The sequence below is a fragment of the Bos mutus genome, chromosome 9 (assembly GCF_027580195.1).
Source record: "Bos mutus isolate GX-2022 chromosome 9, NWIPB_WYAK_1.1, whole genome shotgun sequence".
NCBI classification, from domain to species: Eukaryota; Metazoa; Chordata; class Mammalia; order Artiodactyla; family Bovidae; genus Bos; species Bos mutus.
The window spans coordinates 7930138-7949011 of NC_091625.1; the positions used below are offsets into that span (position 1 = coordinate 7930138).

Below are 18874 nucleotides of genomic sequence, written 5' to 3' on the forward strand. Positions count from 1 at the left end.
CTATCACACTAAGTAAAATAAGTCAGAGACAAACATCATATGATATCACTTATATTTGGAATATAAAAAAGTGATAGGGATGAACTTATTTAGAAAACAGAAACAGACTTACAGCATAGAAAACAAATTTATAGTAACCAAAGAGGAAAGGGGAAGAGAAATAAATTAGGAGTTTGGGATTAAGACATACACACTACGTCATATAAAGTAAATAATCAGCAAGGACCTACTATATAACACAGGGAGATATACAATGTACTCTGTACTAATCTATATGGGAAAAGAATCTGAAAATTAATTGGTGTATTTATATGTATAACTGAATCGCTGTGCTGTATACCTGACCTAACATAACATTGTAAATCAGCTATACTTCAATATGAAACTATTTTTTTTTAAGTAAATGTATTTAGCTTAATGATTTTGATGCAGTCTCCATTTCCTGGAATATATGAAATCACCTATTTTATTTTGGTTTTATTTTAATTGAAAAGCTCATTTAAAACAATTATGAAAGCTTTCAGGTTAGAAGCTGCACGAACTATACTTTAAAAATAGAAAGAGGCTACAGTAATTTTAATATGTTTACTGCCGGGGTCCAGCCCCAGTGGATCCAGGGAATTCGAAGTGGGGAAAGCCTCGGCGAGGATCAGGAAACAATTGCTTAATTAAACGTTAATTAAGGATATAAAGAGTGGTTGAATAAGGATAGCTCAGTGAGGAAATGCAGTGGAGAAAAGAGGCTGAATAATTCAGCCAGAAGGTGAGAGAAAGAACGACATGGGGAGACCAAGCTTCGGTGAACAAGGCCTGCACTTTATTTTCCAAAGTAGTTTTTATACCTTAAGTTGTGCATAGGGGATAATGGGGGAAGGGGTAGAGTCAACAATAAGCTAGGCTTTCTTCATATGCAAAGGTTTAGGTGATTTACATCATCTTCTGGCCCGGAGGCCTGTTAACATTTTAAGACCCTTTCTTCAGAAAACTTATTTTTCTCTAAAGGTGATTAGTCAGGCGCCACACTCCAAAAGCATTAGATAAAGTTGCATTCCTATAGGGCAAAGGTGTGGTGGGCTATAACAAGAAAAAGAATTAACTCAAGGGTCCAAGGTTACAAACATTAAAGCTACTGCTTACATTCCTATACACCAATTATATTCATCAATACACTGCCAGGGACACAGTAGGTAAGGGATATGGAAACTTAGCAGCAAACATTGGCCCGACAAGTGAAAAACCCTTCACCAATACAATTTCTAATCAATCTTTTAACTGCTCAAAGGAATCTGTATTTAGACAGTTTAGAACATCTCATGCCTCTCACGGTTGGGAGGCTGTGAACACATGTGGCCAGAAGAACCTATTCAGGAGAGAGATGGTGGTGGGGGACAGCCCCCGTAAAGTCAGAGGTATAGGTGAGAGCACAAAGCAGTAAAGTAGGCAGACTCTGGTTTTGGGGGTGGATGCTCGAGAATTTCCAGGGGGACTCCTGAGGCTCCATCCCACCTTTGCGTATGCTGAGCCTCCTTCCTCGTGACCTTTGCCACGGGCGGAGTTCCTCATTAACTCCTTTTTACTGTACCTTATCTGGCTATATGTTATTTGCACAATTAGTTCCACAATCCCTTCTACTGATATTTGTTTTGTAACACTGCATTACATTGTTTTAGTGCTAAGTCACTTCAGTCCTGTCTGACTCTTTGTGACCCCATAGGCTGTAGCCCACCAGGTTCCTCTGTCCATAGGATGCTCCAGGCCAGAATACTGGAGTGGCTTGCCATTCCCTCCTCCAGGGGATCTTCCCGACCCAGGATCAAATCTACCTCTCTTACATATCCTGCATTGGCAGGGGAGTTCTTTACCACTAGTGTCACCTGGAAAGCCCAAAACGTAGTAAAAACACACAATATTTACCATCTTAACCACTGTAAAGTGTACAGAATAGTAGTGTTGACTCTATGATGCGTATTGTGCAACAGATTTCTAGAATTTTTTCACTTTGCATATTTCTTAAACAGCAACTCCACTTTGACCTCCTCCTCCTAACCCCTAAAACCATGATTCTACTTTCTGCTTCTGAAAATTTGACTATTTTAGATAACCTTGTATAAATGAAATCATACAGTATCTGTCTTTTTGTTACTGGCTTATTTCACTTGGCATGATGTCCTCAAAGCTTATCCATGTTGTAAAATAGGACAGAATTTCCTTCTTTTTTAAGGCTGGATAATGTTCCATCATCTGTATTAACTTACTTTCTTTATCCATTCATCTGTCAATAGACATTTGGATTGCCTCCACCTCTTGGCTACTGTGAATAGTAATGCAGTGAACATGGGTGTGTCAATACCTATTCAGGATCCTGTTTTCAGTTTTTTAGGATATATAACTAGGAGTGGGAGTTCTAGATCATATTGTAATTAAACTTTTGAATTTTGAAGAATCTGTGTACTGTTTTGCATAGGAGCTACACCATTTCACGTTCTCACCAACAGTGCAGAAGGCTTCCAGTTTCTCTACAACCTACTCACCGCTTATGATTTTCTGTTTTGTTGACAGTGGCCATCCTAATGGATGTGAAGTGATATCTCCTTGTGATTTTGATTTGCCTCTCCATGATAATTAGTGATGGTTGAGTACTTTTGCATATACTTATTGGCCTTTCACATATAACCTTCATAGAGATAATTAAGTCTCTTGTCCATTTCTCAGTCTTATTCTTTGTTTTCACTTTAGAATTTATTTAAATATTCTCAATAATAATCATTTATCATATATATAGCTTCTAAATATTCTGTCTTATTGCATACTTGACTTTTCACTCTGACAGTTATTTCCTTTACGATACTATTTTTAAGTCTGGTGTAGAATCATATGTCTATTTTAACTTTTACTGCCTGTACTTTTGGTGTCATATCAGAAATCACTGCTAAATTCAACGTCATAAAGCTCTTCTATGTTTTAATCTAGGAGTTTATTGTTTCAAATTTTATGGTCAGCCTTGTCAAGAATAATTAGTCCATATATGTGAGGGTTTATTTCTAGGCTCTCTATTCTATTCAACTGATGTTTATATGTTCTATCTTCTGTCTTTATGCCAGTGCCATACTGTTTTGACTTACTATAACCTTGTAACATGTTTTGAAATCAAGAAGTATAGTACCTCCAGCTTTCATATTCTTTCTAAAGATTGTTTTGACTATTCAGAATCTTTTCAGATTCCATATGAATTTTAGAATTTTTTTTCTATTTCTACAAAAAGGTCATTAGGATTTTGATATGGGTTGCATTGATCTGTGGATTGCTTTGGGCATTATGGAAATTTTAACAATATTATGTCTTTCTGTTCATAAAAACAGGATGTCTTTCCATTTGCTCCTATCGTCTTTAATTTCTTTCAACAATGTTTTTTGGTTTTCAGCATACAATTCTTCACTTCCTTGGTTAAGTTTATTCCTAAGTATTTTATTCTCTTTGATGCTGTTTCAAATGTGATTGCTTTCCTAATTTCCTTTTAGGATTATTCATTGTGGGTGTTGTTGTTTAGTTTGCTAATTTGTGTCCAACTCTTTTGTGACCCCATAAACTGTAGCCTGCCAGGCTCCTCTGTCCATGGGATTTCCCAGGGAAAAATACTAGAGTGGGTTGCAATTTCCTTCTCCAGGGGATCTTCCCAACCCAGGGATCCTGAATTGGCAGGTGGATTCTTTACCACTAAGCTACCAGGAAACCCCCATTGTTAGTGTACATAACTGCAACTGATTTTTGTGTGTTAATTTTACATCTTATACCTTGCTCATGTGTTTATTAGTTCTAAGAGGGTTTTTGTGGAATCTTTAGGGTATTCTACATGTTAAGATCATTTTATATGCAAAGTGAGATAAATTTGTTTCTTCCTTTCCAATTTGGTTGCTTTTTGTTTCTTTTACTTGCCTGATTGTTAGGCTATTACAGAACCCCTACCTGTTAATAATTCTAGGTTTAGCTTGAATAGAAGTGACAATATATTGCATGTTTGCTTTCTTCATCAACTTACAGTGAACAATTTTAGTTTTTCACCATTGGGAATGATGTTAGCTGAGGGCTTTTCAAATAGCCTTTATTATGTTGAGGTACATTCCTTCTAAACCATAATTGGGTGAACTTTTTTTTTTTAAGGTTTACATTGATTTTCCTTTTTATTTTTTTAATTTTTAAAACTTTTTATTAAATTAATTCATTTACTTTAATTGGAGGCTAATTACTTTATAATACTGTAGTGATTTTGCCATACATTGACATGAATCAGCCATGGGAAGTACATGTGTTCCCCATCCTGAATCCCCCTCCCACCTCCCACCCCATCTCATCCCTCTGGGTCATCCCAGTGCACCAGCCCCGAGCACCCTGTATCATGCATCGAACCTGGACTGGTGATCTGTTTCACATATGATAATATACATGTTTCAATGCTATTCTCTCAAAACATCTCACCCTCACCTTCTCTCACAGAGTCCAAAAGACTGTTCTATATATCTGTTTCTCTTTTGCTGTCTCACATATAGGGTCATCATTACCATCTTTCTAAATTCCATATATATGCATTAGTATACTGTATTGGTGTTTTTCTTTCTACTCTTACTTCATTCTGTATAATAGGCTCCAGTTTCATCCACCTCATTAGAACTGATTCAAATGCATTCTTTTTAATGGCTGAGTAATATTCCATTGTGTATATGTACCAGAGCTTTCTTATCCATTTGTCTGCCAATAAACATCAAGATTGCTTCCATGTCCTGGCTATTATAAACAGTGCTGTGATGAACATTGTGGTACACGTGTCTCTTTCAATTCTGGTTTCCTTGGTGTGTATGCCCAGCATTGGGATTGCTGGGTCATATGGCAGTTCTATTTCCAGTTTTTTATCATGATACAGTATTGAAATTTTCAACTGAATTTTCTGCGTCAGTTGAGATGATCATGTAGTTTTTGTTCTTTCAATTATTGTTGTTGTACGGTCACTCAGTCATGTCCTACTCTGCAATCCCATGGACTGCAGCACACCAGGCTTCCTTTTCCTTCACCATCTCAGAACTTGCTCAAACTCATGTCCATTGAGTTGGTGATGCTGTACAACTATCTCTTCCTCTGTCGTCCTTCTCCAGCTGCCCTCAATCTTTCCTAGCATCAGGGTGTTTTCTAATCAATCAACTCTTTGCATCAGGTGGCTAAAGTACTGGAGCTTCAGTTTCAGCATCAGTCCTTCCAATGAATATTTAGGACTAATTTCCTTTAGGATGGACTGGTTTGATCTCCTGCTTTCCAAGGGACTCTCAAGAGTCTTCTCCAGCACCATAGTTGGAAGGCATCAGTTCTTTGCTCAGCCTTTTTTATTGTCCTGCTCTTACATCCATACATGACTACTGGAAAATCATGGCTTTGACTGTATGGACTTTTGTGGGCCAAATAATGTCTCTGCTTTTTAATATCCTGTCTAGGTTTGTCATAACTTTTCTTCCAAGGAGCAAGCATCTTTTAATTTCACAGCTGCAGTCACCATCCACTTGATTTTGAAACCAAAGAAAATAAAGTCTGTCATTGTTTCCATTGTTTCCCCATCTATTTTCCATGAAGTGATGGGACCAGATGCCATGATCCTAGTTTTCTGAATGTTGAGTTTTGAGCCAACTTTTTCGCCCTCCTCTTTCACTTTCATCAAGAGGCTCATTAATTCCTCTTCACTTTCTGCCGTAAGGGTGGTGTCATCTGCATATCTGAGGTTATGATATTTCTCCTGGAAATCTTGATTCTAGCTTGTGATTCATCCAGCCTGACATTGCTCATGATGTACTCTGCATATAAGTTAAATAAGCAGGGTGATAATATACAGACTTGACATACTCCTTTTGCAATTTTGAACCAGTCCATTGTTCCATATCTGGTTCTAACTGTTGCTTCTTGACCTGCATAAAGATTTCTCAGGAGGTGGGTAAGGTGGGCTGGTTTTCGCATCTGTTTAAGAATTTTCCACAGTTTGTTGTGATCCACACAGTCAAAGGCTTTGGCGTAGTCAGTAGAACAGAAGTTGATATTTTTCTGGAATTCTCTTGTTTTTTTCCTTTGATTCAATGGATGTTGGCAATTTGATCTCTGGTTCCTCTGCCTTTTGTAAATCTAGCTTGAACATCTGGAAGTTCTTGGTTCACGTACTGTTGAAGCCTGGCTTGGAGAATTTTGAGCATTTTGTGCAGGAGTTTGAACATTCTTTGGCATTGCCTTTCTTTGGAATTGGAATGAAAACCGCCTTTTTCAAGTTCTGTGGCAACTGCTGAGTTTTCCAGATTTGCTGGCATATTGAGTACAGCACTTTCACAGCATCATCTTTTAGAATTTCAAATAGCTCAGCTGTAATTCTATCATCTCCACTAGCTTTGTTTGTAGTGATGCTTTCTAAGGCCCACTTAATTCACATTCCAGTATGTGTGGCTCTAGGTGTGATTACACCATCATGGAAATCTGGGTCATTAAGGTCTTTTTTGTATAGTTCTTCTATGTATTCTTGCTACCTCTTAATATCTTCTGCTTCTGTTAGGTCCATACCATTTCTGTGCTTTATTGTGTCCATCTTTGCATGAAATGTTCCCTTGGTATCTCTAATCTCTTTGAAGGGCTCTCTAGTCTTTCCCATTCTATTGTTTTTCTCTATTTCTTTGCATTGATTATGGAGGAAGACTTTCTTACCTCTCCTGCTGTTCTGTGGAACTCTGCATTCAGATGGGTATATATTTCCTTTTCTCCTTTGCCTTTTGCCCTTCTTCTTTACTCAGCACTTTGTAAGACCCCCTCAAACAACCGTTTTGCCTTTTTTCATTTCTTTTTCTTGGGAATGGTTTTGATCACAGCCTCTTGTACAGTGTTATGAACATCCATCCATAGTTCTGTCTATCAGATCTAATCCTTTGAATCTATTTGTCACTTTCACTGTATAATCATAAGGGATTTGATTTAGGTCATGCCTGAATGGTCTAGTTGTTTTCCTCACTTTCTTCAACTGAAGTCTGAATTTTGTAATAAGGAGTTCATGACCTGAGCCACAGTCAGCTCCCAGTCTTATTTTTGCTGACTGTATAGAGCTTCTCCATCCTCAGCTGCAAAGAATATAATCAATCTGATTTCAGTATTGACCATCTGGTGATGTCCATGTGTAGAGTTTTGTCTTGTGTTGTTGGAAGAGGGTGTTTTCTATGACCAGTGCGTTCTCTTGGCAAAACTCTGTTAGCCTTTGGCCTGCTTCGTTTCATACTCCCAACACCAAAGTTACCTGTTACTCCACGTGTCTCTTGACTTTCTTACTTTTGCATTCCAATCCCCTATGATGAAAAGGACATCTTCTTTTGGTGTTAGTTGTAGAAGGTCTTGTAGGTCTTCATAGAACCATTGAACTTCATTTTCTTTGACTTTATTGGTTTGGGCATAGCCTTGTATCACTGTGATGTTGAATGGTTTGCCTTGGAAACAGAGATCATTCTGTCATTTTTGAGACTGCACCCAAGTACTGCATTTCGGACTCTTGTTGACTACAAGCGCCACTCCATTTCTTCTAAGGGCTTCTTGCCCACAGTAGTAGATTTAATTTTCATCTGAATTAAATTCACCCATTCTGGTCCATTTTAGTTCACTGATTCCTAAAATGTCGATGTTCACATTTGTCATCTCCTGTTTGACCACTTCCAATTTACCCTGATTCATGGACCTAACATTCCACGTTCCTATGCAATATTGTTCTTTACGGCATCAGACTTTACTTCCATCACCAGTCACATCCACAACTGGGTGTTGTTTTGCTTTGGCTCTGTTTCTTCATTCTTTCTGGTGTTATTTCCCCACTCTTCTCCAGTAGCATATTAGGCACCTACTGACCTGGGGAGTTCCTCTTTCAGTGTCATATCCTTTTACCTTTTCATATTGTTGGGTGAGTGGTTTAATTTCCTCGATTCTGTTGGACTGCAACAAAGATTTGAAATGGTGGACCACTGTTACAGCTTTTTTATGGCTCAGAGCTTTATTCGGCAAACAAAGGATAGTACGTCTCCAAGGCTTGAGGGCGGGTCAACCCCAAAGGAGAGGCCTCAACCTGACTTGGCTCCCTCTGTTATAAGTTTGTTTTTCCTTCCCCTTCTCTTGCTCTATGCAAATTAGGGTTAGCCAGGAAGGGGCTGTGTTTGTTTCATCTGGGTTTTTAATTCCAGGTCATGGATTTTCTTCTGTTCCCTTTTCACATGCTTTTCCCTGTGTCTTTTAGCTACCGCCATTTTGGATTCCTTTTTCCTATTCTAACTACCTACCAATACTGTTCATGGGGTTCTCAAGGGAAGAATACTGAAGTGGTTTGGCATTCCATTCTCTAGTGGACCATGCTTTGTCAGAACTCTCCACCATGACCTGTTCATTTTGGGTGGCCCTACATAGCATGGCTCATAGTTGCTTTGAGTTAGAAATGCCGTGATCGATGTGATCAGTTTGGTTACTTTTCTGTGACTGTGGTTTTCATTCTGTCTGCCCTTTGAAGGATAAGGATAAGAGGCTTGTGGAAACTTCCTGATGGGAGGGACTGGCTATTGGGTAATCTGGGTCTTGCTCTGATCTGGGGTGAGGGGGCGGGGGAGTCATGCTCAGTAAATTTTTAGTCCAATTTTCTGTTGATGGGCAGGGCTGTGTTCCCTCCCGGGAGTTAGGCCTGAGACCAAACTATGATAGGTGACCTCCTTCAAAAGGATTTATGCCAGCACTCCCCACAACCCCGACTGTTGTATTCAGGGCCCCTGACCCTATGGCAGGCCACTGTCAGCCCACGCCTCCACCAGAGACTCCTGGATGCTCACAGGCAAGTCTGGCTCAGTCTCTTGTGGGGTCACTGCTCCTTTCTCCTTGGTCCTGGTGCACAGGTTTTATTTGTGCTCTCCAAGAGTCTGTTTCCCCAGTCCTGTGGGAGTTCTATAATCAAATTCCACTGGCCTCCAAAGTCAAATTCCCTGGGGGTTCTCAGTCCCTTTGCCAGATCCCCAGGTTGGGGAATCTGTTGTGGGCCCTAGAACTTTTACAATAGTGTGAGAACTTCTTTTTAGGTACATACATTATAATTGTTATATATCCTCCTGGTGAATTGACCCTTTTATCATTAACTAATGTTCTTCTTTGTCTCTTATTATAGTTTTTGCTTAAAGTCTGTTTTGTCTCTTATAGTTTTTGCTTAAAGTCTGTTTTGTGAATAGAAATATATCCATTCTTGCTCTCTGTTGGTTACCATCTCTAAGGAGTATCATTTTGCATCTTTAACTTCAGCCTGTCTATGACCTTATACCTAAAGTGAGTCTCTTGTAAAGAGCTGCACTGCATTTTGTTCTCACTTTTTACTCTCTTTAAGATATGTTTTATGTACCATCTGCACTTTAAGCCTTTTTAATAATGTGAAGAATAACTTGAGCCTTGTTTGAATAAAGAACTCTACACATTTTAAAATGTTTCAGGTTCTGACTAGCACAAATCTCAAGGACAAGAAAGAACTTTATTACTTTAGTCATGAAATCCATTTAGCGGTAAGATCTGCTTTTCCAGCAGTGAATACAAATGTGAACCCAGCCAGGAGGCATTAGTAGATCACAAAGTCTGACATGACACACGAGGAGCCAGCTATTCACTTATGCAAACTAGAATAAGTTGATGGAATAAATTAATTTTGTACACTGCATATTTTTTAAAAGCAACTATTGAATAATGTGTATTTGCTTGCTTTTCCTTCACTAAATATTTGGATACTGTGATACTGACATTATTTTTTAAAACTTGGTCAAAAGTTTAATATTTTTTTGGTATATTATCATGTTATCACTAAAATGTGCCAAACGTAATGTACTCAGGATACATAAATGCTGGATACTAATATTGTCCTCCTTGAACTAAAATCTTATGGGAGGAGACATGCATAGTATCAGTGGATGCTGTGATAGAGCTAGTACATATTAATGACGCAAAGTGAAGGGGGTGCTCACATAAGTGTGATGAGACCATCCAACTGCATAAATACATTAATGCATATCCCTTCCCAAATGTATTCTAAATAAAGTTATTATACATATGAACACATAGTTTCTCTCCCTGCTACACATACACTGTTTAGTTCAGTCGCTCAGTTCTGTCCGACTCTTTCTGACCCCATGAACCGCAGCGCGCCAGGCCTCCCTGTCCATCACTAACTCCCAGAGTTTACTCAAACTCATGTCCATTGAGTTGGTGATGTCATCCAATGATCTCAGCCCCTGTTGTCCCCTTCTCCTCCTGCCCTCAGTCTTTCCCAGCATCAGAGTCTTTTCAAATGAGTCAGCTCTTCACATCAGGTGGCCAAAGTATTGGAGTTTCAGCTTCAGCATCAGTCCTTCCAATGAACACCCAGGACTGATCTCCTTTAGGATGGACTGGTGGGATCTCCTTGCAGTCCAAGGGACTCACAAGAGTCTTCTTCAACACCACAGTTCAAAAGCATCAATTCTTCGGTGCTCAGCTTTCTTTATAGTCCAACTCTCACATCCATACATGACTACTGGAAAAATCATAGCCTTGACTAGACAGACCTTTGTTGGCAAAGTAATGTCTCTGCTTTTTAATATGCTGTCTAGGTTGGTCATAACTTCCCTTCCAAGGAGCAAGCGGTTTTTAATTTCATGACTGCAGTCAGCATCTGCAGTGATTTTGGAGCCCAAGAAAGTCAAGTCAGCCACTGTTTCTACTGTTTCCCCATCTGTTTGCTATGAAGTGATCGGGCCAGATGCCACGATCTTAGTTTTCTGAATGTTGAGGTCTAATCCAACTTTTCACTCTCTTCTTTCACTTTCATCAAGAGGCTTTTTAGTTCTTCTTCACTTTCTGACATAAGGGTAGTGTCATCTGCATATCTGAGATTATTGATATTTCTCCTGGCAATCTTGAGTCCAGCTTGTGCTTCATCCAGCCCAGCGTTTCTCATGATGTACTCTGCATATAAGTTAACCCTAACACATACACACATACTTACCAAAAACCATAGGTGGAATTAATCTTCTAGGAACCTTCTCCACCAGGCTGATTTAGCAACAGACTAAATACCCTACAGAAGTTAGCTTCTCTAAGCCACTTGGTTGTCTACAGCTCAGTTTCCTGAGGCTAAAATCTCCACAAGCCAAAAGACAAAGAGAACTTCATAAATATCTTGACATTATTTGGAATCCTCACATCTGTATATTCCAATAAATTATTCACTTATACATCTTCTAAAATAATACAGTTTCTGTATAATATCATTTTAACAGTTGTTAAAATTAACATTTTATAATCTTTTGGTTTTATTTATAGCAGGAATACAGGATTATAAACAAGACCAGAATAAAGCAGTAGACTGAATTTGAGTAATGTGTAAATATTTTTGTTTCAGGTAAACTCCCTGAACTGAAATATATTCATTCCTGAGAAGGAAACTTGTGTCTGTGTCCTAGGACTGTCCTGTGGGAGAAATCTCCATATTTTATTTTATTTTTGTTCTTATTGGTGGTGACACCCGAGTATTTTCCCCAACTCCAAGTGTTTTATACACACACACACATGCACACACAGACACACACACAAATATGTATGATGAGATATATATGTATATATTGTTTCTGGGAATCCTGTCAGATCTTCTAATATAATTAATCACCTAGCATCAACTCACAATTAATTCCATCTACTCTCATTTGGTCCCCTGATCACTTCTGCTCATGAAAAAACAGGAAAAAGTCAGTTTGCAAAGGAAGTTTGGCATTTAGAGCTTGCTTTTATATCCTTCTCAATATATCTTATCTTCAGTTGGCTCATTAATATTAAATGAAATAAATAACAGTGAACCAGCCTTCTTTGTTTGCAAACACACTCCTCTAAAGAATATTAAAACAAATTTTTTTTTTTTTTTACTATTTGTTGTTAGACTGGATACAATGAAACTTCCTGAGTGTTTAAGAATTTTCTTATTTGACATTGCTAAATACATGAGAGATGGGTTAAAATGTTATCCCACTCAGAATTTGTTTATAGTCTCTCTGCTACTAAATATTCTACTAAATATTCCTCCAAGTGTAGTATACTTGGTTTTTTTTTTCTGGTGAAATCTTGTGGCAAAGATTATCTCATTAGAGAAATGATTTTCACAAAGAATGTGAGGTTCAACATGATTCTACAATATTGGAATTATATGACTTTGATGATACAGACATTTTAGAAAACATATGGCAGTAACTTAAAAAATTAAACATGCTTTTACCACATGAGCAAGCAATTCTAATCATACTCAAGAATGTGAAAATATGTGTCATCCAGAATGTATGCATACCAGTTATTCATAATAGGCAAATATGGAATAGCTACTCAAAATCATAAAAGCTAAAAATCAGAAGCATCCTAAATGTTGCTCATTGAAATGATGAGTAGATCAGAAATTGCATGTCATGAAATGCTACTTAGCTATAAAGAGAAACAGGATGGATGCATCTCAGAATCATTATGGTATGTGAATTAAATCAAACACACATGTGTATGTACTGTATGATTTTATTTAAATGAAATTCTCAAAAGGCATAATTATAATGACAACCTGTCTGTGGTTTCCTGGAACCATGGAGATGGGAAAGGATCAAGTATAAAGAGTCTTAAGGAAACTGGAGGGTTGTCTGGATTTGCTGGTACAGTTACTGAAAGCTTTTGACTACTGACTTAAAACTGATGAATTTTATTAACTATAAATATTGCCTTAAACAACAAAAAAAGATGGAAAAATTAAGTGAGTTTGTCTTGATACCTGTTATGAGTTCCCCAGAATAGTAAATGATCTATGGAAGAGCAGGTGCTTTATTTCAAATCAAGAAGGAAGGAATATATACATCTTCAAATAGCTCAAATATAATAAAATCTTTAAATTTCTATATAATAGAAGGTGTAAAACACTTTATACCTGTTGGATAAAAACATGTGCAAGAAACATCTGGTTTGGTTTTATAGGTTTATACTTATAGATATTTTTTTGTAGCTTATAAATATAATTGTTTTGAAAACTTCTTTGTGAGTGAACTATATTGGTGAGATATTTCAAAATGCAAATGTGTTCCTTATATCTAGCATATTGAGATAAAGAAGTGGCCTGAAAATATCTTTTATTGAAATAAATGATGGTCAGTAATTAACAACATTTATTGATATTTAAATTCTACTTGTTTTCATTCTACACTACTTACCAGTCATTCATCTTAATGAATTTTGAAAAAGTTTAAAAAAATGCAAAGACAGCACTTTGCAAGAAAAGTATCTGGTCTCCTGGATAGCAAAACTGTTAAGTCCACCTTGAGATAAATGGATTATATTCGTTTAAAGATCGCCTGAAGGTTTGAATTCACAATGCATCTATCTCACAGGTGAATCAGATTTAAGTAATCGAAAGCTTGTCGGTACTATTGCTCTTCTATCTTTCCTGCATTTAAAATGGTAACAGTCAGCAATAGCTTTTTCCCTCTAAAGCTTTCTAGTTCCAGGTAGGGTATATTTATAACAAGAAATCAACTATATCTTTCCATGAATACTACTTCAAGGATCATGTTTTAAATCTGTTCGTGTAGTTTCTATGTCTTTGCCTAGATACATTTATTAAAAGTGTCATCACAACATGTACTGAGCATATGAATTAATATTCCTTTTCAATCCTTTCTCCTTTTAATCATAATTATTCTGTTTCAGAAATTATACTGTCGTCAATTCCAAAATCATCGTGGTCACCATAAGGCCTGAACCCAAAACAACGGATTCATTCCTGGAGATAGAGCTAGCTCATTTGGCTAATGTAAGTATCATTCATTTAGCTTTGAGTTTCTTATAGAATTGACCTTTTAAAGAGGTTAATAGTCATTCTGTGGACTAATAAGACCAGAACACATTTTCTAAACTCTTCAGAGTTGCAAATGAATTTCTCTCTTATGAAGATATGTGTTATATAGAAACAAGATGACATATTATCCTATGTTTTTGTTCATAATAGAACTCTCAGTTTCTCCAATATAGTACTTAATAGTTTGTCAGTGCCTACATCTTTATTGGGCTCTAAGCTAGGCAATGGGGGATGTCAAGATGAGAACCAGTCTCGCCACCTGGTGAGAAAGACTACGATGTAAGATGCATGCAGCAGCAGAAGCTACAGACATAATACAAAGGGGAGTGCTGTCCTGCAGGGTACCCCAGGGTTGGAGAGTGGGTGGAGTGGCTTTTTAATGTTCTACACTCAGGATCAGAGGAGGCTCCTTGTAACAAGAATTCATCCAAATGCAAATGAAATTCTTCAGACCTTGTTTAGGCCATAGACGGAAATTTAAACCATATACTTATCCTTTATACATTCACCTCAGATACCTAACTCATTGATTTAAGGGGCAAAGAAGGTGATTCCTATTAAGGCTTTCTTAATTATGCTTTTACAATACTTGTGTTCAAGTAAGACAATCTCCTATGTTGCACATACATAGTTCTTTTTTTTTTTTATTACTCCTTGCAAATTTTCTATGAACTTGGCTTTTAAGTACAGTTAATGAAAGCACAGAGTGATTGTCATTTTCCCAAAGTGAATGACATAATGGAATTTATTCCCACATCCTTTAGTTATAAAACCTGTACTTTTCCTAGTATTTTATAATTTCTGATATTAAAGAACTCAGATACATTTTATTAAAAAATGACAATCATCTTTCCTATAAACCAGTTTTTAAAAAGCTGTTCTGGCTTCTTAGATTGTTTAATGTAAACCTCACATCTCTCAGCACTGATTTTTAAACATTATGATTAGTATTTTAACTATCAGGTCTTTTCGCACTTTTGCCAAAATGTGTCCATACTGGTTCTAACTTTGACAATGTGTCTTATTTCTATTATATGTACTTCTTCATAACTTATAATGGCTCTAATATCACTACTGAACTGAAAACTAAGAGATACTTTCAACATTACTTTTGAATAAGGAAATTGTTCCTTTGCTTGTTCCACATGTATTATAAAATATTTGTTTACATATTTGTTTGTATATATATTTTTATCATGGTAATGTCTATTGAGTTATAAGCATCGGTGAAGAATATTAAGAGATATTAATTGCCTACATTGCTCCCTTTTTATTAGGGAGAAAACACTTCTCTAAATGAGCATTCACAAAACTTTGCAAAATAAAGGTTAAATCACTATTGAGAATTCAAAGAACATGTTAATTAAATGGTATTTTTATCATAAATTGAAGAAAGATTAACTGTAAAATAGTGTTGATAAAACAGTCTCATTATTTCAATTGAATAAAACTATTTGAAATGAACATATTTAAACTTTTTTGAGTCACACTTTTCTGGCAGCATATTTTGTCAATTCAATTTCAAAGAGATACAGCACATCTAAAAAGTTATTTTCTATGTATGGAAACTAGAGTATATGGTCAATACGTTTTATGAAGCCCTAGCTAGATTCTGGAGTGGCACTGAGTCAAGAGTATAAGCAGGATGAGCTGATTACCAAGTGACTTCGAATTGGTTCTTTCAGTGTTTTGACTGAGTTGACCAGATTCCCAAAACAATACTATCCCACCGCCAAAGGCCTGGATCTGAGATAATGTAGACAAATCTGTTACACAGAAGGGCTGAGGGAGAAGAGAAGTTTACTCTGGAGAAGAAATGCCTCGAGGCATTCCTGGGTCAGAGCGGCACCCACCTATGCGTGTCCTTGAAGGCCACCTGACTCCAGGCCACGCAGTGGAGGTGCTCTTGCTGCTTCATCGCTTGTCTTTCCTCCACTTTATAAATCCCTCCCTCACACACCTCTTCACGCTCTGCTGCTTGAAGTCTCCGTGCCTGTTGTATTTATACTCACCATGCAGATGAGACTGTCTCAAAGACTTTATTGTTCCCTGAGGGAAGGAATATATGACTGGTTTATTGAATGTCTTATAAAGTATCTTCTGACTTTGTTATATTTTCATTGAAGAGGTAGTCAGAAGAGCCTACGCTAGCATAAAGTATTCTTCACTAAAATGTGAAGAAAAGATGTATCTCAAACATGAAGTTAAAGTGGATTACAACAAACACAAATTTCATTATAACTATATTGACACAGATACATTATCACTGGTGTTGCCTTCAAAGTTGACCTGTTTCAAATATGACATCTTGCTAATATCAACACTGTCTACTTTCACCTGTTTTCTTACAGCAAATGTATCTGCTGCACTTTACTAAGCTCAGAAGAGAATAATGACTAACAAATTGTATCTGTTCCATATACCATGTGCAGAAAAAGGAAGAATGAAAATTAATAGTTCTAATGAGTCTAGGGAAAAGCCTGTTAGTGTTTGTTTAAAAAAAAAAAGTGTTTTTTTTTTTAAAAACAGGCTTTTTAACAAATAGCATTTAAAGCATGTTAGGTATAATGAGACCCTTGGGAACTGGTAGGACTAGGTAAAAGAACATAGAATCTTGAAATTGCATACTGTATTCAGCAAAGCCATTTGCAGTTTTAACCAGCTCATAAGTCATTAAAGAGTAAGATACTATTTTTAGTTCAGTTTTCTAGGCTCATGACTTTATTATTATAATTTGCAGAGTCCAGTTTTGTGGTCTTTAGCGCTTGAACACAGAAATTGCTTCATTATTAGAAATACCAAATTTGCTTTTCTGAGAAAAGTAATTTTGTTTTCCATGTTATATTACTTAAGTATTATTAGACTCCATAATGTGCAAGGAAAGTTAATACATTTATTGAAAGTAATTATTGGGACCTAAATAAGGGGAGTTGAGTGGGTCTGTAAGTACACACAAAAGGAAACACACACACACACACACACACACATACACCCACCAATAGGATTCCTTGGTCCTGACTGATCTGGGCCTGCTGACTGTCCAAGATATATAACATCCTTATCTTTAAAGATGAGTTTGAAGAACTTCAGTTATCTTGTGCTCTATCAGCTTTGCAAGCCTGTAGTCCCCTTTTTCCAAACAAAATGTCTTAATAGAGTTCCATTTCTGTAGAGGGGTAGATTGGCCCACACTAGCCTGCAGTCTCTGCAGTCAGTTTTTCTCTTTCCTTTTCTTTCTTTCCCTGAGTAACAGCTTTCATGGTCTAGGTAGGGTGAACCTGCTATCTTTCAGTATTAAGAAAAATCTACTGGGTTTATTTGTAGTTCTCAAATTGATCATATTTACAAATGACCTCATGGGAATCAGGCTTGTAGGTTTTATTCTCTTTGCCATATTGCTTGAATACTAATAGGATCTACCTAACAAATTAAGGAGTTTGTTTTATGTTTATAAACTAAAATTAGTCATGAGTCATGGCTTTGTAAATCATAGTGGAAAACACAATGGAAAACTAATGAATATGCTTTTTCTATTAAGAAGCATGAGAAACAATAAAGAGAAATCCCCACGTTCGTTAGTGGATGTTTTCATGAATAGCACAGGCCAATAACAATCCAAGGAATTAAAAATCACTTGGCAAAGCTTAAAGAATAAGTTCAGTCTATGCGATTGTAATTTCCACAGAAGGATATTTGTATCCCTTTACTTTTTAAGTTACTTTCTACCCTAGCTTGTGTCCAGTTGGAAGAGATTTCTGATGTTTTGCCTGCTCAAAACTCTTGGTAGTTTTAATGGGAGAGTCTTGAAATGCTAACTAGACAAGCAGATTGATGGTTCTGCCAGCGGCTAAAATTGAGATAGAAATTATTCTTTAGCTACAGTTTTTTTGGTTATATCCTAAATTCCTAAACTTGAGTAAGCATGCTTCCCACTTACATCTCAAATTCAGTTTATTTTTATTCATAATACAACATTGTTATTCTTCAAAAAGTTTTAGACTAATTATGCTATTGTTGGAGCAGTTGCAGTTGAGTCAGGCATTTGGGGCGTATGAGTTATAATGGTCCTTGTCGTATCTACTCAGTTATGCTATTGCAGTGTGACAGCAATCGTACACAGTATGTAAAAATGGATGTGGTTCTGTTACAACAATATATGATTTACCAAAGTAGGTAGCAAGCCAGATTCAGTCCCTGGACTGCATATATTATCACCCCCTGTATGGTAAAGAGAGTGTGCCCCCACCAGGATGCCCACATCCTAGCCCTCATAACTTGAATATATTATAGGTCAGAAGGGAATTTGCAGATGTGATTAAGGGTAAGAACACTGAGATGGGGCAAATATCCTAAATTATGTGAGTCGGTCCCATTCACATTAACCATTAAAACTGGAAAGCCTTTCCCAGCTATGGTCAGAGAGAAGCAAGGTAATAAGGACTCAACCTGCCATCGCTGACTTTGAAGATGAAGGAGTAGGACCGAAAGCCAAGGAATATGGGCAGACTCTAAAAGCTAAAAACAACCCCTGGTTGTCAACAAAGAAGAAAGCATGGACCTCAGTCCTACAACTACAGGAGCTCAATTATGCTGAGACTTGGATGAAGCTAGATGCAGATTCATCCTCATATCCAGAAAGGACTCCAATCCTGTTAGCATTCCAGCCTTGTGAATCTCTTGAGCAGAAATCCAGCTAAGTTCACAAAGACTCCTGACACAGAAAAACTGTGAGATAATAAATTTGTGTTGTTCTATGCTGCTAAGAGTGTTAATTTGTAGTAGCAGCAATAGAAAACTAATAACCTGTATTTGCATTGGAATATTGCAAAATCAAGTTTTTATTATGAAAATAATATATGTGTGTACCTTAACAGATAAACTACAATAATAATCATATATTTCTCAGTGAAAGTCAGTCAGCAACTACAGATTACATTTCGGCTTGCTGATTATCAT

At 36.9% G+C, this 18874-nt stretch overlaps 1 protein-coding gene across 1 annotated transcript in view; it reads left to right on the forward strand.

Moving 5' to 3' along the window:
* Positions 1 to 18874, forward strand: part of ADGRB3 (adhesion G protein-coupled receptor B3) — an 886560-nt gene that overhangs the window by 498289 nt on the left and 369397 nt on the right. Inside the window, exon 16 of the mRNA XM_005897466.2 lies at positions 13771 to 13873. Within this exon, the coding sequence (XP_005897528.1) occupies positions 13771 to 13873 (103 nt within the window). The remainder of the gene's footprint in view (positions 1 to 13770; positions 13874 to 18874) is intronic.